The 23,647-nt window shown below is 41.1% G+C and overlaps 2 protein-coding genes across 2 annotated transcripts in view; one reads left to right on the forward strand and one right to left on the reverse strand.

Moving 5' to 3' along the window:
• Positions 1-8,697, reverse strand: part of kdrl (kinase insert domain receptor like) — a 42,732-nt gene extending 34,035 nt beyond the window's left edge. The window contains exons 1-3 of the mRNA XM_061079303.1: positions 8,201-8,697; positions 1,569-1,659; positions 389-606 (exon numbers count right to left, since the gene is read on the reverse strand). Coding sequence (XP_060935286.1) covers positions 389-606; positions 1,569-1,659; positions 8,201-8,261 — 370 coding nt within the window. The 5' untranslated portion in view covers positions 8,262-8,697. The remainder of the gene's footprint in view (positions 1-388; positions 607-1,568; positions 1,660-8,200) is intronic.
• A 4,377-nt stretch (positions 8,698-13,074) lies between these two features.
• tex11 (testis expressed 11) lies at positions 13,075-23,624 on the forward strand. The gene is made up of 29 exons (XM_061079401.1): positions 13,075-13,102; positions 14,418-14,530; positions 14,815-14,899; positions 15,054-15,133; positions 15,217-15,297; positions 15,391-15,510; positions 15,733-15,813; positions 15,923-16,008; positions 16,090-16,147; positions 16,239-16,334; positions 16,450-16,531; positions 17,235-17,313; positions 17,455-17,606; positions 17,695-17,780; positions 18,187-18,324; positions 18,487-18,589; positions 18,681-18,805; positions 19,268-19,353; positions 20,152-20,205; positions 20,307-20,347; positions 20,455-20,532; positions 20,707-20,777; positions 21,279-21,392; positions 21,611-21,683; positions 21,879-22,028; positions 22,115-22,223; positions 22,338-22,458; positions 23,029-23,196; positions 23,314-23,624. Exons 1-29 carry the CDS (start codon positions 13,075-13,077, stop codon positions 23,380-23,382), a joined length of 2,727 nt encoding a protein of 908 aa, XP_060935384.1. The 3' UTR covers positions 23,383-23,624.
• Positions 23,625-23,647: the final 23 nt, after the last annotated feature.

Below are 23,647 nucleotides of genomic sequence, written 5' to 3' on the forward strand. Positions count from 1 at the left end.
GAAAGCTCATTTCAACACTATAGCACTGGCACTATTCCCACTGGCGTCAGCAGATGTGTATCACCCTGTGAAAACACCCTTTTTTTCAAATCAGGACTAACATGAATTTCAGGGAAAACAAACACAGTTAAATCATGGATCAAAGAAAAACAATTCAGTTCAAAAAGAAGAATGCTAATTGGTGCACCAGTTTATAGACCAGTTCTTTGTATTTCTAAACAACAGTTTTTCTCTGGAAAATCATTTACATTCACAGGTCTGGGTGGGATAAATAAGGTGCCATAAATGTAACAAAGAGAGCCCGGGTTTCTCTCTTTTTTGGTCTTACTGATGCACTGAAACTGCTTGATAAAGGCTGAGCTGGTTACTTGCACTTTGCAGGTCTCACCTTTGACATAGACGTAGGTCGAGATGACGTGGTCTGAACCATCTTTGGAGTATTTACAGCTGTACTTCCCTGTGTCATCGGCGATCAAACGTGTGACTGTCAGATTGCTGCAGTGCGAATGAGAGTGATGTCCAGGATCACACGCCTCCGTCCGCACCCCCTCTAATGAAATGGATCGCGAGGGATCAGCAAGTGTCCAGTGCAGCGAGCCATGACCTCTAACAAAGGAAACAGAGGGACAACATTTCAGCATTAGGTTTGATGAAAGATGGGGAAAAATGTACAGTTAAATATGTTGAACTTGACACATCAGCTTTATATTACTGTTAATCTGCTCTATGTAAACAAACACTGTGTAAACTGGATCTATTCTGAGGGAAAGCCAGTAATGACCTTTCAAGATCTTAAGTTCAGGGTGGCAGCAGCTGCTTCTCCCCTGGGGACCTTTTGGCTTTATGTTCATTTGCAGTTTATTTTCAGTAATCTCGAGTCATCCGATAACTTGCGCTTTCACATGGGAACGTGTTTTTCCTGAATGACGTGCTCGGCTGACACATTCTTTCCCCGCAGCATCTATTTTAAATCTCTCATTAAAGAGATCCCAGAGGAACATCAAACATGTTTTGCATACCACTGCCTTTGCCTGCAGAATTTTGGGTTAAGCAACCTCCTGCTCTTATCTGGTGAAAAATCCTCTGGCATGGACCAGGCATCTTAGCGCATAGCCTTGTATGGAATCATTGCATTAGATAGACAGCTCCTAAGCATTCTCTGCGGTCCTACAAAATGATGCAAGACTCTCTAAATTCAAATAAAATAAACACTTGGGTCCCACCGCCTCTAAAGGACTGTTAAATGTGGACCACTGCCAAGCATTGTCCCATTTTCTTCGTAGCCACTAACTGCCCTGAGACCCATGCATATACCGTTTATTCCCCCCCCACTAGCCATTCTTACATGTAATGAGACCAGGGTTTCAACTTAATGGCTGGAATGACAGTTCAGGAAAAGAGACCAACTCATCCTATGTGACCAGGGAAGGGCAACATGGAGCCATTTGTCGCTAATTTCTTCATGACAAGATACTTACCTTTGTCACATAAATCATTGAGGTTCATTATTCACTGCCGGCTTTATTGATTGTATTAATATGTTGTATTTGGTTATGCGTGTTACATACCTGCATATGAGGTTCAATGAATCATCTTTACGAAGGATGAGGGGATTCTCAGAGGGAAGAATCTTAGGGGAATGCTCTTTGTCCAAATGCCCTGTTGAATATACACACACACACACACACACACACACACACACACACACACACACACACACACACACACACACACACACACACAAACACACACACACACACACACGCACACACACACACAGAAACATACACACAAACAGACACACGCAGCACTTTGGTTAAACAAATCATCACATTTACAGCATCTCTCCCTTTACACCGTTGTTTGTCACCACAATTGCAATTAACAACAGAATGGAAAACAATGTTGGAAATTCCGATGAATCACTTTAGCACGGAAATGTGGATTCACTTTGTGCTGATCTGCTTCTGCCTCTTATGCAAGTGGCTGTCTGCTGTGAGAGCAATGGGGGTGTTTCCGGTGCTGAGTGAGCAAGTTGCTGAACGGACAGTGAGTGTCCTTGGATGAGCAGAAAGTAAGAAAGAAAGAAAGAAAGAAAGAAAGAAAGAAAGAAAGAAAGAAGAATGGAGGGAGGAAGGGGGAAAAATGGGGAGCCACTTTACCAGAAAGGTCAAAACAGTCGGATTCACCGAAACCATGATTACCATTGCACGCGTTTCCTATAGATCAACTGTTCAACCTCCTTTAGTGGCTGCTCCCTTCCTCTCCTTTGTGTTTTAGTTTTTTTCATTTACCATTGACCTTGCACTCTGAATGCTATTATAAAAGTATCAGGGGGAAATTAAGAGGGGATGTTTGATTTAAAGGTGGCCTCAATTTGGTGTGCAGCCAGCTCTATGTGTTGAGAGGTCCCTCTAACAGCATTCAACATAGGAAGCACTGGGATTCTCCCTCTTCTCCAGGGGGGTGTCACGTCCCATATGTGATTTCCTTCTTTTCACTGGCTTCCCTGAACAACTTGTCACTGTGGTCACAAAACAAATGCATTGAGTCAACGCGGCAAATACTACAGCCTACGGGGAAACCTTTACTTGTTAGCACAGAATCAAGAAAGACAATGAGGTTACACAACAGCGTGGTGCCCAGGCTCTCATGGCGTGCATGCACACGCACATGGAAACCCACGCACATACATGAGTACACCTGCATATAAAAGGCTCAAAAGACACGCACAAAGAAAGAGAGAGTGAGGAAAACACACACAAAGAGTATTTGTCTATTATTCAGAACAGCTGTTGTGCTAAGAATGAGCTGACATTGCCAGTGTTGGCAGTGGCACTCAATATTGACTTCCTCACAAAGTATTATAACATCATTGTTTTATCGTCCAAGGTTGTGCAGCAGGGAAGGGCTGTGGCTCACACACTTTCATGTTGTGATTCCACGTGCCTTATATTACATATAAACGTTGCTGTATATTAAATCAAGAACAACTGAGGCTCCTGATCCAAATAAAACATCACAGTTCACAGATTAAAAACTATCCAAAATCTGTTGTTGCCTTTCTGAAGTCTAAATAGTTATCGTTTTTTTTTTTAATCTCAGAACTGACAGTTACTTCATGTAAGTGCATTGCTGAAATGACTCAAATACAATTTGACCCCTGGGACTATAGTTAAATATAAATGGCAAAAATGCATGTTTATCGTTTTGTTTCTTTGACTTATGTGCTACTACAAATGCTGGTGTCTGCTCGAACAAGTAAACATCCCAAAACATCATCCTGACCTTGAATTGACAGGGAGCTCATCTCTTAAAACGGGCCAATTTTTCTTCTATTCTTCTCAGTAATTCACTACAGATGGATAAGTCCACAGGGTCCCCAGCTAAAAGAGGAAGAAAAAAACCCATCCCACGGCTGTCTCTTTACACCCAAACGTCTCAAAACTTCAACTTGCTCCAGTGTCTGCCCAACGCTGACCTCAGCAAGCATCCCTCCCGACACCCCTAACCCCCTGCAACAGCTGTGTGCCGCATTCCTCCAGCAGATCGCCTGAAAAATGCCAGAAATTGTGCTTATTGTGTTGGTTCAAAGGGGCCTGAAGCTGGTTCTCATTAAGAGCCATTAAAAAGAGGACAGGCATGGAACAAACACAGTGAGGGGGAGAGAGAAGGCCGAGAGACTCTGGTTCAGTTTCTCATTCGACTGATGAGGGGAGCCAGTGAGACAACATTAATCTGATCATTGACACACGGCCAAGGTAACTTAGATTAGACCAGCATCACATTAGCATGTCCTTATTCTCAGTTGCCACTGATGAAGGGAAGGGGCACAGGACGACAGGTCGTATTTTTTGGAAATACTTTTGTGGCGCTGAAGGTTCACAAGCAGCCAGGAAATAAAGACTAAAAACTCCTGCAGCATTGAATCCCAGGACTTATGCTTCACTTTTTACTGAAATGTTTGTGGCTCAGAAAATGCTATTTAAATATTTAGTCTAAAAGAACAGCCAAACGACAAAAACTGTTTTGCAATTAATCAAAGATGAATTTCAGCAATGCAACTGAAATTGTTGACCCTGCTTATCTTTCATCAACCCTCATTACGTTGTTGGAATTTGGTTTATTGTGATGTAACATGGGGGCAGATATTCAAAGCACAGCTATTGTGAGATAAATAACTGATGATGATATGGTAAGAAAAAAAGATTAAGAGTGAGGTGCAATGATACCAAAATTATTGCTATTATATTTCTTATTGTGATCGATTTTTGGGATTATTCTGGAATGATTTGCAGCCCTTTGTTTTGCACTACTGCCAAGTTCACAACAACATTACTGAGCTGAAGGACAAACTGAGGCAAAAGAAAGGACAATTGTGAGTTGGTGTAACTGTTGGCAAGATGTAACCAGCCTGTTGCAACATGCTGCCACATGGCTCATGTTTGATATTGCATAATAAAGACCAAATGCTCGGAATAATGTGCGGAATTCCCTTCTATTTTGCAGAGAATACACCTCATGTCCTCGTTTTTCCCATCCTGTCATTATACAACACAGCTGTCTTGAGTGATTGGGAGTCTGAGTTTCTTGTTTTGGTGCTTCCAAGGTAAAAGAAACAATACAGCATTATGATTCACGTGTTTAACCTTGCCATTTCAGTAAATACATAAAGTGTGGAGAGGAAAGTGATTGTTTGATAAAAGAGTGCAGGGCCACTGGTGGTGAGTCATCTTCGCTGCACTGAAACCATGGCAACAGGAGTTAAACATTTGCGAGATAAGATTTCTGCCCTCATGCGAAAGTATAACAAATGATCTGCTGAGGCTGCAGATAGTCTTATGATGACAAATTACAAATATTTGGCAAAACGATTTACTATGAATGTTAACAGTGTTGTGGTCAAGTCACTTAGCCTTGAGACTCAGTGTTAAGTCCAGGCAACATGGGCACTAATTTCAACATAACTGTCAATTTCTAGAAGCCACACAGACAAAGCAAGCATGTCTTATCTGCAGGAGATTAAAAAGGCATAATGACGGAGGGCAAAGATTAGACTGTTGGGAATATCAACGTTTTCCTAAGACTTGAGTGGCACTCAAAGAGCGCATACCTCCGGCAAGGCTGGTGGGCTACTTTATCACCAGATGTATTGAGATCAGACACATATATCATCTGCATAAAAACTGCTTAAATCTGCACCAAATTTCCCCTGTTAAAAGGTGTTTGAACTTTGCCTGATTTTCATAAAATATCTCTGCATTATTGCTAGAGAAATTCCTAAAATTGTCAAAAATATGCCCTATCTTAAGATGTTAAAGAAAGTAAAAAGAAATCCTGTCGCTTTTTGCATTATCCTTCTGAGAGATAATTACTTTATATTAAAGTTTACTTCAATGACCTCCACAGAATCAGCATCACAAGAGAGGGTCATTCAGGAGTCTTCTTCTTAACACGACTATATTCAAAGGCTGCAATGGTTTCATGGTGTGATAACTCTTAATGCCAGTGACAGGTCATGGTATGTTGCCTTTAGGGTGAAAATTACAAGACAAACAAAGAGACAAATCCACAAGAAACAACAAGGCATGAAAGCACCTGCCTAAGAAAGGCGTAACTGCCGCTGCTCGAGCTGTGCTTCATGTGCTGGCGTATCCTGCCACACAGAGCCCTGCTGAAACCCCTCCACTTTGCCAAGCACAAGGTTAAGACAACAGTTAGGGCGAGTGCCTTTTTTATTAGCCATATATTAGCCTTTGGAGATTTAGAGGCAAAATGCTCCAGACTCCTCTTAAAAAAAAAAGAGCAAAAATACAGGAACATCTGGCCAAGATGGGTGGCCACTGCAGGTTACATAAAGTTGAGTGGGAGCCTACAAACAGGAATCTTCAGCATGAGAGTCCTCAATGTTAAACCCAGAGGATTCACCTTCCATCATGTGTGATTAGGAGTAGTCGGCAGACAGAAGCTCCTTAAAATTGAAATCTCATGCAGGATTCAAAGAAAATATATTGCTAGCTCAGGCTGGATATGCCAAGTATTGACCAGCTGCTGCAATCATCCCATAAGAACAGCTACACAAAGCAATTTGTACAGTTCAATATCCCATTGTGAGGGAGCAACCTTTTTTTAGCTCTGCCGGGGAGACTTCCAATTGAGGTGTGTGCATGTGTATTCTTGAGTGCGTGCATGTGTGTTTTTCTTGTGCTGCATGGACCTAGACGTACTGCCAGTGAGCAATGAGTCCCAACTGCACTTGGCTGACCTCTCATCATTCCCATTTTCCACTTCATCTCAAGTAACAGAGCAGGAAAGATAGTCTGACTCCAAAACAAATTAGACACTGCACAAACTCCCCCTGCTAGAACGACGGCTTCTAAAGGAACACTGTCCTCCATAGAGGAAGAAATCGCTGATTGATACAACGTTGTAGGATGAGACAGAGGAACTCAAACCCTGAGGAGACTTATCCCCATAATAGTTATTATTTCCAGGGTTTGGTCAGTTGCCCTTAAACACCACGAACAAAAGCTACTGTGTGTGACTCTATACTTGGAACACATTCCTTCAATTCTGCTTCATAAATTCACTTGTACAACAGATTCAATTATTTTAACTAAACTATAGCATTATTTATAGTTCACTGAATCATTATGAGAGTATCATATTCCTGGTGATATGTGGAAGGCGTAGTCATTAACCATTACACAAACTATTGAAATAAACCTGCAATGCAAGAATCTAATGCAGAGTCCCTCAGTCTGAGCTGTTACACATCCTTTAATTAAATGTCATAAAGCAAGACAATAGGTCTCTATTCAATTTTGAATCAGGAGGAGCTGCAAGTTAAATATTGACAATTATCAGAGGTCTGATATTTTTGGAGACAAGGCAAGACAAAGACTGAGAATGTCAGTGAAGATATGTCCCTGTAATTCTGATATCAACTTTATTATTACTATGGGACTGTTGTGCCATCGACAGGATGCAACATGAATCTCAGTTCCAGTGCTTATAATGCAGCTTTGAGTCATATTAACAAGATTATACCTGTTGCACCCCTCAGCATAAACAGAGACAGCCTTTTGCCCCATCAATCCATAATGGCTCTACCAGTCTGTAGCTGCTCTGCAGAAACAATACACTCCTTTCCTCTCTGCCATTGTCTTGGGGATGGAGCTTGACATTGCTCAATATGAGCACAAGGAGCTCAGGGAAGAAGTCTTTGCTCAGGTAGCGTGTCGCATTTCCGTGACCTTTACTTGCCAGAACAATTCCAGGCTGCCTCTTGCCCCTGCGTCCGCTTCCTCCTTGTGTCTTTCCCACGCTTTGTGTGTGGACAGTGAAGGAAATCTACTTAAAAACATCGTAGACAAAGCTTCACGGGCTGAACGCGCGTATGAGTGTGTGTGTGAACAGTATTTCCTTTGTTTGGATGGGCTGTTTATCTGGAGATGATGAGGAAGACTTCACTGTGCATGTCAGTGGCACATCAGACCTGGCACAGGGTGGAGGAACATCCACCTTTTAAACACCATCTTGTTTTTGGAGAGACACTGAGACAATGGGGCTGTTTGTGCTGCTAGAACAAAAACATGCATTCTCCTCCCAAAATGTTTAATCCTGCTCACCCACAGATAACAATTGCTGGAATAAACCTGTTTTCAGATTATTAGAGTAAAGGGCTTGTTTGCAATATCTTCAGAATGTCTAAGAAAACAAATAAAAAAATTTCAGCAATAAACAATTAGTCATATATTTGAATAAAAAGTGTGTTTCAATTACCTGCCAGAGGCACATTTTATTAACTTGTTAATGATGACACAATTACAATGGGACCAGACTACCTCTAGTGGCTTAAGTGAGAGCTGCAGGTCCAAAATGTTCACATACAATTTTCCTTAAAGAAGCAAATTTAACTTTATTCTGTCATATTCTGTCATACAAAATATAAAAATTAGGATCAAGAAACGGCGGATTACAATTTCCATTATTAATTGTGTTATTACTAATGATTAAAATAATTTATTCTCTGTAGCCTCAGTATTATTGACTATATCAAATGCAAACAAAAAGAGGTGTGCATTCAGACATTCAGTGAATCCAATGAGTCTTTATGATGTTCAAATTCTGCTCTTTCATGCACAAAACTCTGCCAAGCGGAAGTAACTCATCTGTATAAGCATGAATGACTTCTTACCATTTGAGAGTGATGAGCAGATGATGAAAACGACCAGTTTGAAGCAGTCGGATGAGACCATCGTTCCAACTTTAACCAAAATCCCCCAAACTGTGCGTCTGAATAAAGTAAAGGAGTCGCTAGAGGAGGCACACAGCTCCGACTGACTGATGATAGTTTCTGCTTAAAAAACGAGTAAATCTTAGTGTCTTATTTCCCTCCCTGAAAATGTATTTAAATCCACAGGGTCCTCAGGTGTACGCGATCCTCCCGTGTCCCATCACGCGTTCCGCGGGGGAGCTCTCCGGCGCAGCTGGCTCGTCCGACTCCCGGAGCCGCTGTGAGGAGCCGGCTGTGCCGCCTGAGCTCCGGGCAGGTGCTCCACAATAACACACGATGTTAGCAGAGGGAAAATGAAGCGAGCTTGAAGAACACAAGTTGGATGAGAGGAGTTGTCAGTTCCCAAATGAAGCTAGGATGAATGAGACGTGCGCGCCTGGGACAGTTCTGCTGCGGTTCGCCTGCGTGCAGCAGCGCTTACAGTCCACGGCGCCAGGCACGTTTTATGGAGACACAGAGGAAGGATGCAACGTCACTTTTTGGGGAGGACAAAGTCCCTTCTTCAGGCGAGGAGCAGATCAGCACATGACAAATAACGATTCTGCAGCACTTTGTGCCAGATGAGAGCTGAACACTAAAAACAGTACAGTGATGTTTCCATTAAATATGGAAATATCGAATAAGAGATCACTTCATTGAGAAGGCATAGAACATAATTGTATAAATGGCTGATACACAGCTGCTCTAGTGAATATCAGCTTCACCTGATCTATGGTTGATGAATGTGTCAAATCAAGTTAGATTGTCCCATTTCTAAACCTGCCTGTTTGGAAAGGAATGTGCTGGTGGCAGCTTTCTTTCTGAGACTGTAACAGTGACCATTGATCCACAGTGAGTGGCTGGTGGGCTCAGTCTGTAGAACCCTGAAGCCTTGTCACCGCTGCTGCACAAAGAGCAGTTCACCTGTTCATTCAAAGTTCAGTGAAGCTCGACTCGGTACACAGAACCAAGAACTGGAGAATGAGTTGCTGTTGACGTGATCGACAACATCCCCTATGTTGATGAGTCCTACGGTCGCAACTATTAGATTAGATTAGATTCAACTTTGTTGTCATTGCACAGTACAAGTACTTATACAACGAAATGCAGTTTAGCATCTAACCAGAAGTGCAAAAAAAGGCAGTAAAAGTGCAGAGTATTGTGCATATTAAAGTGAAAATGTAAATAAATAAGATCTGTACAGTAAGAAATATATATATGGAATCTTACAGAGCGTTGGTCACCTGTTTATTGAAAGTGTATTAATATTGAACCTACTAAGTGTCCAAATCACACTGCACTTACTTAACAATACACATGCCAAGTGTGAAGCCAATAAAATGAACGTTTCTTGTGACAGACAGATTTTTGAAACAAGTAGACAGATGGCACAAAGAACGGGAATTGAGCCAAAGTACTTTACAAACAAGACAAAGGAATGAAAATACAACTATGGATAGAATGAAAGAGAAGAGCTAAAAAACTGTGAAAGAGAAAGATGCAATAAAAGACACAATAAAAGTAAATAAGGTAAAAAGACACAATCAGGCTGAAATAAAAGCAAATTTAAAAAGGTGATTGATTTGATTTGAAATTATTAATTTGTAGAACACAAACTAATGTGAGAAGGGAGACTGATCCAGAGCTTAGCAACACGGGACTGAAAGGAGTTAAGACCGAAGTGACCTGAGGGAGAGTATGGTATAATGTGTCTGAATGACAAACTGAAGCTAAATTATAAAGTAGATTATTAACCTACATTTTGTCACACGTGTTGGTTTGCTCTGATCAAATCATTCTAACACGTAACTGAGGTTAAAGGTCACAGCAGTTATCTCGTCACAAAAGGAAAAAAAAGACTAAAGTAAATAATCATCATGATATCCGACTGAATCAATCAGCCCAAGTGTTTAGAATAAATATTTGCTGGATTTATTTTTAACTTCAGAAACAGGATACACTGCTTTTTATATCAATGTAAATAATCCTCCTTTGTGCAGCGGAACCCTGCCGTGTGTGGATGTGCTGCAGACTGTTTTCTTTTATCAGCACAACAATCACTTTGCTGCTCTGGGTCATAGTGGCAAGGGATCGTAAATAAGGACATCCTGTCCTCACCTTTTTCCGCCCACGTCAGGACTGGAAGGCCACCATTTTTTGGGGGACTGGATCTGGAGCGCTGGTGGAAAGGGCCCAACAGCAGTGAAACGCGATGACCCCCACTCATCCATCACTGTGGCAGGAAAAGCACAGAGAATATGGGAAACCATTCATAACATCCCGGTTGTGGGAGTCGTTTTGCTTTCTGGGTTCTCAGAGCAGAGTCACAGCTCAAGAATTCAAAGACTTGCTCTACACACCATCGGTATTTTAGGTCACTGTTTAGAGCCAAGTTTACATGACACAGCTTCTGTGTTTTTACACAAAACCACTCAAGGAGATCTCTGAGTGATGTCCATCTGTGGTGGTTTGAACTAGTGTACGCAAAGAGTTGCACGGTTTATTCCAAAAAAGGGGACATGATCGACTTATGTGTTTTGTCTCAAAGCATGAATTAGACTTTGAACACAGTAAATCCTCCCCTTTCGTTCTCTAAAGATTTCTAAATCCTCTGCCTTGTCTATACAACAACAACGTTCAAATGGGAGTCTTCAGTATAGGAGACGTCCCTCTAGGCCAAGAGGGCAGTAGATAAGTCTCCTGATGAACAATTGGTGGAAGTTACACGCTGAGAGTAAAGGATGGGGGGGTTTAAAGTGTTTTATTTTAGACTCTGGTGTTCAAAACGCACTGCGGGGAACTAACTGGTTGTGCACTATCAGCATGCAGGCTTCCTTCTGCCTCTACAGCAGCCTCTCCTCGGATAAATGAACCAGCATAAATAAAGTCTGTCTTCAGTGGAGGGGGTCTGACCGACAGTAGTCAGAACTAAGTGGAAACAAAGACCCCCATTCATTAATGCAGATCTGGAAGAAAAAAATATAAATTTATGGGGTAAATGTTTGAGGGCGAAGTCTGAATTATAGTCCATAATATTAACAAAACCTTTTGCAGGATAATAGATTTATACATGGTCTGTTTTCAAGCCAAATACGTGACCGGAAGTCTGCACTAGTTCAAAAAACTGAGATACTTCTGGAAACCAATCAATGCATCAAACATACAAGCTGCGGTCACACAACTCAAGATTTGATTTACTCAAGATTGATCACACAAAATTATCTGAAATATTCTTATATAATGCGTTGAATCCAAGAACTAAAGCACAGTAGAAAACTAATAACAAAAAAACTAGCTGTCAGATTTACAAGATCCTGTGTTAGAACAAAAAAATTGGCATATTGTTATTGTTTGATATCTTGGGTTTAGTCATGATGACCAAAGTACTGTACTTTTTGAAAATCGGCTTGTTAGGGTTGAATAAAAAGAGTTATTGGTTTCCAAAAGAAATTGAATGCATGTGGCACATACGTTGAGTGCCACATTTAGGTTCTATTCAACGTTATTCCTCTGCTGTAAGAATTTAACACTAAGGCCTTTACTTGTGTTTGGCTCTGAATTAATGTCAAAAGTGATATTAGCTCCTCTTAAAGAGAAGACACTTAAGTATCATAAAGAGAGTAAAATATCTCATGTTGATGACTTATTTGAACAGAATTGAGAAAAGGTGTAAATACGTTTAGCAATGGCTCTGCTTCTTTCACAGTCTGCTAGTGTGTAACTCTGCCTGCATGTATTGATGTTAAATGGTCAAATGATTGTAGTGAATGGACTTGAAATTAATGTTTCTGCTTTTTTTCTTTTTTGTTTAATTATATTTTCTGTGTGAAACAGGCGTACATACAAGGAACACATAAAAACAGGACTTCAACATGCCATAACCACAATAGTGGCTAGTTAACTTTCAAAACAAATTTAATTCTCAACTTGTATATATATTTTGAATGATTCTATATACATTTTATCTAGTTTTATAAGTTCATTTGTCTTTGTCACATGAGGCTAGCTTAAACAACAAAGAGCTACTAAAAACTTTACTTATGATTATTGTCCCTTCATGCAAACATGACTTATCAAATTGACAATATAAGGTAATACTATTGTAAAAAATAGGATGTGAACAAATATTAAGTTTGAACTTTTCTGTTGTTACCTTCAGAGTTTTCCCTTCGTGGACAGATATCCATCAAACTATGACAAGCTAGCCGGAGAGGCCAGATGAGCTAGCTTAATTTGAAAAAGAAAATGGTTGCGCTTCTACATTGTGTTGTACGGTAAGGTGTTTGGGCGCGAACAAGGATTTGTGGTGAGTTCACTAGCGCATCGTAGACTGTGGAATCTTAAAAAAACAAACATTTTATCTTACATTTAAAACAATACTGCAGTAAGATACAAATTTGATGTTATTATTGAATGGAATTGTTAAAAGTGAAAAACAATGGCATGATGCTTTGAATTCTGTGTTCGATTATTAAAAATGAAGTAGCACTTGTTCATAAATGCAGGTGTGTTTTAAAATTATGTCTGTTCAGAAATGGTCTCTATTCTCCTTGCAGGGTTACACCATTAGCCTCATATATGTTAAATAATAATAATAGTATCTCCTGGCATAAACGGAGATGCAGGTTTTTCAACCGCTGAAAATAATACAACTTTAAACAAGCAACATAACCTTGAGAGTATACATTTTTCAGGTGCACCTGAATGCATCGCTAGGTACGGTACAGAGCAATGATGAGCGCAACTGATCTTTAGGTGGAGACATCGCGACGGCACCTACTTGTAGTAAATATAACATGGAGCCGTTTGTTTCAACCGTGAAATGTAAGTAGCTGCCCAGTCTTTTATCTTTAATAACAAGTATTGACTTTCAGCCATTTTAGGCGAGATACTGACGCCCTGCTAACTAGCTAAGTTAGCTAAAACCAGCTAGTCCTGCTAAAGTTAGCTAACATCAGCTAGCTAGGTCGTCAACAGCTAGCCTGGTTTTCATGGCTACCAGAGATGGCTGTTGTTTGCCCCTCGCAAATCCAAAGATAAAAGTTAATAAAAAGGGGAATTGTTTTACTTTGGAATCCAGCAGTTTTCAGAGTTTGTGGTGGCAGAAGCAATTTATTTAATTTGTGATTGCAAAAAGGCTAAACTGAAAAAAAAATACTGAAACAAAACACTAGGAACAAGAAGAAGACACAGGAAACAGCATAAACCTGTAAAGAGGCAATGACGTCTGACAAAGGGAAGCACAGAGGTGTCTGTGTGTGTGTGTGTGTGTGTGTGTGTGTGTGTGTGTGTCTGTGTGTGTGTGTGTGTGTGTGTGTGTGTGTGTGTGTGTGTGTGTGTGTGTTATACAGTATGGAGGCAGGTTGATTGAACACAGGTGAAAAACATTAGGGAACAGGTGCAGGCAATCACAGGGGGGTGGGGGGGAGACACGACAAAGAGAGGAAGTTAAGACCGGAGACACAGGAGGAGCAAAAACGTCAAAATAAAACAGGACGAATACTTAGAATTAACACAAATCAACACAAGGAAAACACAGGTTAGGGTCAAACTATAGTCCAACAGAATCAGAAACTCTCCATCTCGAGTCATGAAGGCCGTATACAGAATGATAGAACTACACTATAATAATGAGCTGACAAGCCATTTGACACTTCTACCAGTCTGAAATTTCAGGTTGTAATAAAGGTTGTATATCATAATAACCAATAGAATGTTCAAATGATCTGATGAGATAATATTTTTCTAAATTATGAGAATAAACAATTGCTGAATGGGTTAAGTAAGTAAAATATTTCCAATTTTTACCGATACTTATATTCTAATATTTTGGCATTTGGGAGCAAGTTATTTAGAAGAAAATGTGTTTTCCTACTTTTTTAAAATGTATTATCGCTCATCCACTCTTTAGGACAATGCCTCTCGCTGCTGGACAGCATTTAATAGTTAAAAGGAATGTTTACTGTTGATTTCTGAGCTCAAACAGAAGGTAGTGAAGAACTACTTCTATAAATATATATTGTGATGTATGTTCTACAGTGTCAGACATAGCAGAGCTCTTGTGTAGATGGTGTGTTTGGCTGTTGCCTTGTTCATACCCTGTCAACATGTCTTCATGTTTTCTTTTGTTCATACACAGGTCTCGTAGAGAAACTGTTGCACAAACAGCAGACAAGTTACGAAGACGTGATAGAGCAACTTTTCTCTCAAGTGTCTGGCCTAGAGGATTCTACCAAAATACCAGATCCACAGGTGAATACAAGTGTGTAGCCCACAGTCCTGGTCAACAAGCTATGCTATTTCTCCTGTAGAGCAGGATCTACTGCACAGTATGTAATGCTAACAGTATATTACTACTTCTGAGATATTTTTTTCTCTCTTGAAAAGGGACTTAGTGTCATTCATAATTCTAGTTCTACCATCATTAACAGGACCAAGCTTTGCATCAGTCAATCGTTTTAATATATTATACCATTATATGACCTATATGTGGCCAATAAATTGAATAAAAACTGTTCATCTTTCTTATGACACAGTTTGAGGAGTGTGCCATCCACCTGTGGAACTGGGCCGTCACTAAGAATGTGGGAACCACTATAAGTAAAAATCAGAAGGCCAAAGGTAAACCCCTTTCTGTAGAAATACATTTTAATGATGAACAGAACATTTGGAAAATACTCAGATATATTATATGAAATGTTGACACACTGTCAGGATTATAAGCAGGGGTTGCGGTGACTATCTCACAGCACAAATGTTCTCACCATCTTCACAGTGCGCCATGTTGCATGCAGTCTGCTGTACTGCTGTGAGCCTGAGAATCCAACAGAGGGCATCATCCGCAAGCAGATTCTGGTAAGCTGCACTGTGGACGCCCTCTATGAGTGCTCAGGTTTTCAGCAGGACAGGTTTAGTTTGTCAGCGTCCCAACTTTACAGATGGCCAGCAAGACAGGGAGAACGTGGCTGGACTGCAAAAATCCCCAGATGGCAGATCACTTCTTAAGACTTGCTGTCAAGGTGAAGAAGAAAAAACAAACACTCAAACTGAGAGAGCTGAGATGTGTGTCAGTGTGACGTCTTTAGAAGTAACTCAACACACAATATCCTTAGAGCCTGGAGACCCTCTATAGCCAGCTGACAGCCAGAGGTGATGGAGCAGCTGACATCACTTCATCCAAAGGCGATGTGGAAAAGGATCTGCTTGGAATCCTCTCATGCCAGGCAGAGTCGGTGAGCTTTGCCGCATGTGATGTTCAACACCTTCAATGTGAATATTTGTTCGTGTGATATTTGGCATCTGAGAAAGTGCTATTCTGACAGACTTGCAGTGTGAAGTGTGAGACAGCTAAAATGTGAACTGAGAAACAATGAGAGGGCAGAATCTTCTTCTCTGCTAATGGTGTATTGTTTGCTGACAACTAATGAGGAGTTCACATCTCTTCTCCTTCACAGGCCATAAGTCAAGGGAATAACCATGAGGCTGTGGTCTATGTGCAACGCTGCAAAGACATGTTGCTGAGGCTGCCAAAAGATGTAATATCACTGGAACAATGCTACTATACTTTATATATTGTTTTCTAATTCCTTTTATACATATTGTTATTGAAAGTGTGTTAATTATGAATGTATTTTCTAAATCTAGACTACGTACCTCTCCCTCATGTGCTACAACTTTGGAATAGACACATACAATCTGAGAAAGTTTGAGGACAGTGTGTTTTGGTTGAGGTAAATATGATCATTTGTGATAATTAAACTCAGAAAAAAAAGAAAAAAGGCTTTGGATTAATTTTCTGTTTTTCTTTTCAGCCAAAGCTATGAAATTGGGAAAATGAACGTGAAATACGCCCCTGGATCTAAATTTCAGGTAAGATGATGTGGTAAAAAGCTTATTTCAGGCCACGGGTACATTTCAAAATAAAAAATGTTTAAGTGTCTTAAATCTTTCCTCTCAATAGGCCAAAGTGTTACGGCTCCTTGCCACTGTCTACTTTGAGTGGGACTGTCAGCAATTTCAGGAGAAGGCTCTCGATGCTGTCAGCTTAGCCAACAAGGTGGGATATGAGAAATTATTTTCACATTTGAAATTACACATGCGTGATGAAGCATGCAGCTACAATAGAAGAGGCTCAGCTGCTGTGTATCTAATTGCTCTGTGAAATTTGACAGGAACACGTGAGCGCCTGTGGGCTGTACTTAAAGATCAGAATACTCCTGAGATGTAGGTCTTCAGACGATCATATCAGAGGAGGTTAGTTGTAACCACACCTCAGTGGATTATTTACACAGAACTATACTGCTTATTTATACTATAGGTAGGTTCATTTGCTCCAGAATTGCTGCTGTCTGTGGGGATGGAACTACTCCCCCTGCTTTTACAAGTCAGATGAGGTGCTACAGCTCCTCCAACAGAATATGAAGAATGTTTCCTCTTTTATTCACAGTGAATGCCTGTGTTTTTTCAATGTAACTTTGGTGAGTGGGAACGATCTCCCCTAAGTGTGTCTGTTACTGAATGATAGTCGCAGCTTCAATTGCCCAAATCAGGCCCTGCAAGTTCAAAAGTATGTTTAAGAGTAATGCTGAATTATAGATCTGTTAAAAAGACTTGAAAGTCATGAAACACCAGCCTTTTTCTTCAGTATTCGGCGAGAAAACATTTAAAATATGAAGAATTCTAAACTCATTTGTTGCAACAGCAGCGCTTCTAGTTCAGGGAGCTGGGGATCATGAGGAATTCCTACCGTTTAGTTGTGTTTCTGACCAGCGAGTGGGGCTATGCAGTCAGAGTCATAAGATCAGTAGACCTTGTGTTTCTTTGAGTCCAACAGAATTAATCATCACGTGTGCCTGCAGAGGGCACTGTTGCTTAGTAGAAGTTACACAGGATGGCTTAAAGCAAAGTTAAAAGTGCACATTTCAACGCAGATCATATAAAGTAAATATGTTTCCAGGACTGAATGAGACGCTGGAATCTGATGTTTCTCTTGAGGTGTGTCTGAGCACAGTGAATCTGCTCATGTCTGAAGAGAGGTAAAACCCTCTGCATCTCTGCTTGGGCACTCACTTTGTTTTTGTAGAAATGCATGACGATCACTACACCTGCACATTTCATTTTCATTGCATATATCATATATTAGAGAATTCTGAATGATATCTTCTTTGTTCTTGTAGAGAAGTGCTGGCATTTGAGTATTTGAAACAAGTGTGTCAGCGCTTTGAGTCGTCCCCTGACCTGGGAACTGCTCTCGTCTTGAGCATTAAGTTACTGTTGCAGATAGGCAAGGAACTGTTGGGTAAACAGAAGATAGAGGATAGCATCACTGGTAAATTCATTTCACATGATGGATTTTATAGTAATGTACTGTAGCTGTGGATATGACTTTGTGTTAACCATTCTTTACACCCAAACAGGCCACTATACAGGGAAACAGCTGACTCCACAGGCCCTCACAACTCTGCATGTCATCCTGTGGGATAAAGCATCGGAACACTTTGAGGTATAATGACAGACACAGCCTTGTTTATAATTGTTAAGATACATTATAGTGTCTACACATATGTGGAGTTATCACCATTGTGGTTCAGTGATTAGCAATGTTGCCTCATAGCAATAGCCCTGGTGGGCTGCAGTGTGCCCACCTATCTCTGTGGACGTAGCATGCTATTTTCTGTGTGTGGGTTTGCTGTGGGTGATATGGTTTCCTAAAAACACAGAGACATGCATGTCAGGAAAATACTCCTACGCTGATTTTGAACAAGGTATTGACCTCAGAACTAGTGTTAGTCCCTGATTCCTGCACTGAAGCTGCCCACTGTGAATATCATATGATGTGTTTAATACAGAGATTTCATTTCTACACATTGACATATAAAGTATAACTCAATAATTATGTTTATGCTCAGGCCAGGAACTATTCTGAGGCTCTGCAGTGGTATAACTACTCCCTGAGTTTCTTTAAGGCCGGTACAATGGAGCCTAACTTATCCAAACTACAGAGGAACAGAGCTTCTTGCTACCTGCAGCTAAAGCAACTGGAAAAGGTGAGGACATATGAGCCACAACAAAGTCAGGGACACAAGTGATGTTCAGTGGCTGTGACAAGTGACGTGTTCCACAATTCAACAAGTAGCAATTTGTCTGTGTCACCAGCCGCGAGGGCAAGTGCTCCTAGCACGAGATGTGTTCATGTTTGTCTTCCTCAGGCCAAAGACGCAATCAAAGAGGCAGAGAGGTGTGATCCTGACAGCATTTTCACTCAGCTCAGTGTTTACAAGATTGCAGTGCTGGAGAACAATGTGAAGAAAGGTCTCTGCATAACATTACCTCTATGATGCATGTAAAGTAAAAGCATATATGGTCCCAATGTCCAGTTGTTGAGTCTTTTTATGTGCACCAGCTGCAGAGGCACTGAATGCAATGGGACGACTGTCCAGGTGTCCTGTGGCCGACGAGGACAGACTGCTGGTTTCTGAAAATGCAACGTCCAACTTCCTCAGTCTGGCTGCTCAGATTGCTTTAGAGGTACCACTCATTACTCCATTCTGTACACCAGTTGCAAAATGTGTGGCATTGTGAAAAAGGTTGTTGGACCAATATTTCCAGTCTTAATGTATTGTCATGATTTTATTGGACCTCAGAAATCAGTATTTAGTCCTAGTGGCCACTGGTAATTGCAGCTTGGACAGATGCTCACCACAATTGTCTGTGTTTGTGGATGGGACGCCAATGAGGGATCATGTCCTTGTTACTGCACTGACTCTGGTTGTACATGTAAAATAAACACCCAACTGTTTGAAGTTAAGCACCATCAGCAAACATGTTGGGCTGCAACCACAGTTGGTATCATTTGTGAGTTTAACGTTTAGAAATAGATTTTCTATAAATAGAAAATGTGTGGGATGTGTGGTAATTTTATTTTTAGTGTATTGTATACTGTATGATTGGGATGAATATGACATCTGCGCCTTTGTTCCCATGAGACAGAATGAACAGCAGGAAACTGCCATGAAGGCACTGGAGAGTTTGTGTGAAATCTCCAACGATGAAGCTCGGGTTCTGACTGCGCTCAGGTCTGTGAGAACTGAAATATTATCTTAAAAATTTAAATGTAGAGTTTAGTAACAAAACAAACTAGACTGCCTACAGTAGAGAAACCTTCTCCACTAAGGCCCATAGATATAACTCATAAATATGCCGGATTATCAAGATCCATTCTCTGAGATATTGGTGCAAATATCAAAATTGCATCTGTATGTTGTAATATTAAAGATAGTTGTTTTTGAATAATTCTGCTGACAAAGTAACTAACTGACCAACAAACAAACCAACAGACAGGAAGGAAACGGGATGAAGCATAACATCTTTTTATTAAAGTTATCTAAAAGCAATGGAATAAGGAGTAGGAAGCTAGAAGTGAAGGATGTTAAGGGCATGGACCCACATTGACTCAAATCAGTGTGTTTTATGTTTTTTTAATCATAGGGAATGTATTTTGTTCACCTTTCATTGTTATTTTGAACTTGATTCAAATAACATTTGGATTCTTTCTAAGGTAGAAGTAACATGAAGTTTAGTTTTTTAGAACAGAGATATCGACTCATGAATTTCAGATTTCAAAAATAATGTTTCAATGCATTCAGTGTTGCTGTGTTCAGAGTAAACAACACACGATGGTGGAGTTTCACACATGAAGTGACAACATTTAGTAGAGAGCTTATGTGCTGAGAGATGAGTGTGTTAGATTTCCATACACCCTGTGATCCACTGACCTATATTCGCTTGCTTCTCTGGAAGTGTGTCTCTGTGTAAAACAGTTAGTAGGTTAAAAAAGGAGGTCAACACCAGTTTCTCCATTCATCTTTTTATAGGTGTCTGGTTCGACTTGTGCTCTCCACAATAGAACAATCGAGTGATGGGATGAGGTGAGTGGAGGGGTAATGTAGCTAATAATGTACGGTTCTAGCATTACTGATATAACAATTAGTAAAATAAACACTAAACTATCTCCCTTCAGTTCCGGTAGCAATGTGGGTCTGGATGCTCTGCTGCCGTATTTAAAAATGGGTGAGTATACACAAAATGGGTAAATTGCGTTCTTTTTAACAAATGTCTTAATTACAGGATCTTCTTTGCATCACAACCCACAAATGTATTGTTTGTCATCACTGCAGCTCTGCAGAAAGTTTCACACCAGACTCTGTTGACTGTTGAGCAACGCACAGATGAGGCAAACTGGTTCAGGAGGATAGGTGAGGAAGCTTTTCCTGGTCCTTGTCACTTAAGTCTGACATGGTAGGCTATCCCTTAAAATCATGGAGCACCTTCATCGTGTGTGTGTGTGTGTGTGTGTGTGTGTGTGTGTGTGTGTGTGTGTGTGTGTGTGTGTGTGTGTGTGTGTGTGTGTGTGTGTGTCCCTGTCACAGCTTGGAACTTGGCTCTGCAGTGTACGGGCAGCCCTGACAGAATGAGGGATTTCTTTGTGCTCTCTTACCAGGCAAGTACCCTCGCTGCTTTGTCAGGTGAATTAATCAATATCTACAGTACGTGGATTTAGATCAATATCACCTGAACACAGATTTAATGTTGCATTAGAAAGTCAAACATGTCGGTTTAAGATAAAGAATCCCGGTGACTCACAATGATCCCATCCCTACGGTTCCCTCTGTCCTCTGACTTTCTGACCCTAACTTCACAAGAGTACCTCTAATTGCTCATGGATTGTTATGTGTCCATGTGTGGTGGCCCAGGTGGATGTAATTGATTTAAATACATGTATTCATGATTATCAATAATGCTATCCAATTAGAAGCTTCTGCTGATGGTTTGTGAATCGATGTGTCAGAGAAATTGGGATGGAATCTTTTTTTTAAGGGCAAGTCAACAAAAATTGCCATTAAATTAGGAATAAATACAGAAAGACAGTATTTAAAATTATGCCTTTCTATCATGCTCTGGTTCCTTTGTCAAACGTGTGTACATTTACATGAACCTGCAGCTGTCCCAGTTGTGCCCTCCTGATCGAACACTGCTCCTGGGCCAGAAGACGTGTCTGCTAATGGCGGCCGCTGCCTCTCTGGAGCTCTGCAGGAAGTCTCCTCACTCTGACCAGGTGTGCCACCCACTCCCTCTGCTCCCATCTCCCACATTATAGCACCCTCCCCATCCACATGGATGGAAATGTACCAAGCCTAGTGGAGAGGAGAGGTGACTAACCACATTTCTGGTGCTGGCGTAGGTGTTTCATTATAATCCTTTGGAGAGGAACTGAACACTAGATGGCAGTATGGAACCCTGAATGCTTTATCTGTGTGTCTGTTTGGTTGACAGAGTGAGGAGCTCACTCAGGCGCTGGAGCACATTCAGATCTGTTGGGAGATCTGGAAAACCCTGAAAGCAACAGGTACATCATTGAGTAGCTGCATTATCTAAAATTACCATGTTTCGGTTCATTTATTCGTGAACATATACTACTTTTATTCAAATAAAAAGGAAATGATTACAGCTCATTCAGGTTATGAGGAAGCGCATTTTATTCCTTCATTTTTCATAAATGAAGATGGATCTTTTGAAATGTCTTTTCAACATGAACTTGCAGGAAGCTTCTCAGCAGACCCAACAGACACACTGCTGCTGCAGTTTGAATTTGAAGCTCGCGCTAAGCTGAACGACCCCAAGGTTGATACAGTGCTGGAGTCTGTCCTGGAGCTGGAAAATGTTGAAACTAAGCTTCTCGAGAACATTGCAGGTAAAACAAAACAACGCTTTCTGTCGTGCCTAAAGAAACAGAAATATTCTTGAAGATTTATTATGCTGCCATCTTTTTATATGTAGCTTTAGCCATGGAGCCTCCAGCCCACTTCCCTCTGCTGTGTAAGAAGGCCTTGAGGGTTGCTCTCTCTCTGCACAAGAAACAACCACAAGCTGACCTGGCCCGCTGCAGGCATACCCAGCACCACTCTGCACGAAAACACCCAAGACGCTTGGTTAACAATCCATACGGGATTAGAAGGAAAGAATTTCTGATTGTGTAACCGTTTTTGTCTCACCGTCTTAGCAAGTGCGTTCACAGCCTGATCAAGCTGTCCCTCCCGAGCGGTGTGTCAGAGGTGGAGGCCCATGTGCTGGAGGAGGTGTGGGACTATTACGAGGAGGCCCTGTCCATCATTGCAGCCACAGTAAGCCAGTGCCAATCACACACCGCCATCCCTTGGCTCCCACCTCCTGTTCCCTCCAACAGAGCTGCTGCCTGGTGTATAATTAACCCCCTCTCTTCCACTCCATGCCTGCCTGCTGTTCTAGAAGTCTCTTTTTATCAATGGGCTTTCAGCCGCACTTCAATTAGCAGATGCTTCCATTCACCACCCCCTTCCTGCCAATTTGAATGTTAATGTGCTGTACAAATCATCACACTGCCGGTGAGCTGCAGCTCTGAAAGAAGCATCAAATTATTGAGCCATTACACTGCTTCTGAGGCAGCGCAGATTTCCCCTTTCATAGTTATTACGCAAATGGAATTCTTTGGATCAAAGTGAAAGCCCAAGATTAAAGTGTTGTGAAAAACATTAACATTATGCATTAGCAAAGGTTAACATACAGTAGGACATGATTGGATGAAATTTAATAATGTTACCCGCAGGCTTTCACCCACTGAAAACACAGATTTCCTTCCACACTTGGCTCAGGGAAGTCACCCAGGTGGCCTCTGTTAAAAGGCCTTTTGAGCATCTTCCTGCTCTCCTCTGTAGCCCAGCGACTTCCCAGAGATGGAGACTCTGTGGCTGCTGACTCGAGCTTGGAACACGGGGATACTACTGTACAGCCTGGCTCAGTATCCAGAGGCAGAGAAGTGGTGCAGCCTGGCCATGAGCTTCGTCTCCCACCTGGGATCCCTGCAGGAGAGCTACGAGATGCAGGTAGACGCCTGGTGGAGAGGACCAGTGTGGCCGGAACAGTGAAGCATAGCAAGAGCTGGAATTCAGCATCACTGCAGCAAAGACCTTTTTAAGTTACAATTTCTTGTGTGTCCACAGATGTCTGGTCTCTACAGTGAAATCCTGGACAGGTTGGACAAAGCCAAGAAACTCCTCTTAGAGGAATAACCGAGCCGGGACCGGTCAGCCTGGTGTTAACGCCCTGAACTGAGGGAGACGTTTCATTCATTTATTCATTTGTTGGAACTATACATTATTTATGTTGTGGTAAAATGTTCATCATATATTCTACAGTTCTTGCTCTAAACCGGTGTAGTTTGAGGCCATTCCAGTTGCCTAATGGTTGAGACACATTTCTGGTTTGATCACCTTGTTCCTTTGCTCTTCAGTCAATAAAGTTCAGAATTTATAAAAAATCTTTTCTTAAGTCTGT

The sequence above is a fragment of the Limanda limanda genome, chromosome 10 (assembly GCF_963576545.1).
Source record: "Limanda limanda chromosome 10, fLimLim1.1, whole genome shotgun sequence".
In the NCBI taxonomy this organism is placed as follows: Eukaryota; Metazoa; Chordata; class Actinopteri; order Pleuronectiformes; family Pleuronectidae; genus Limanda; species Limanda limanda.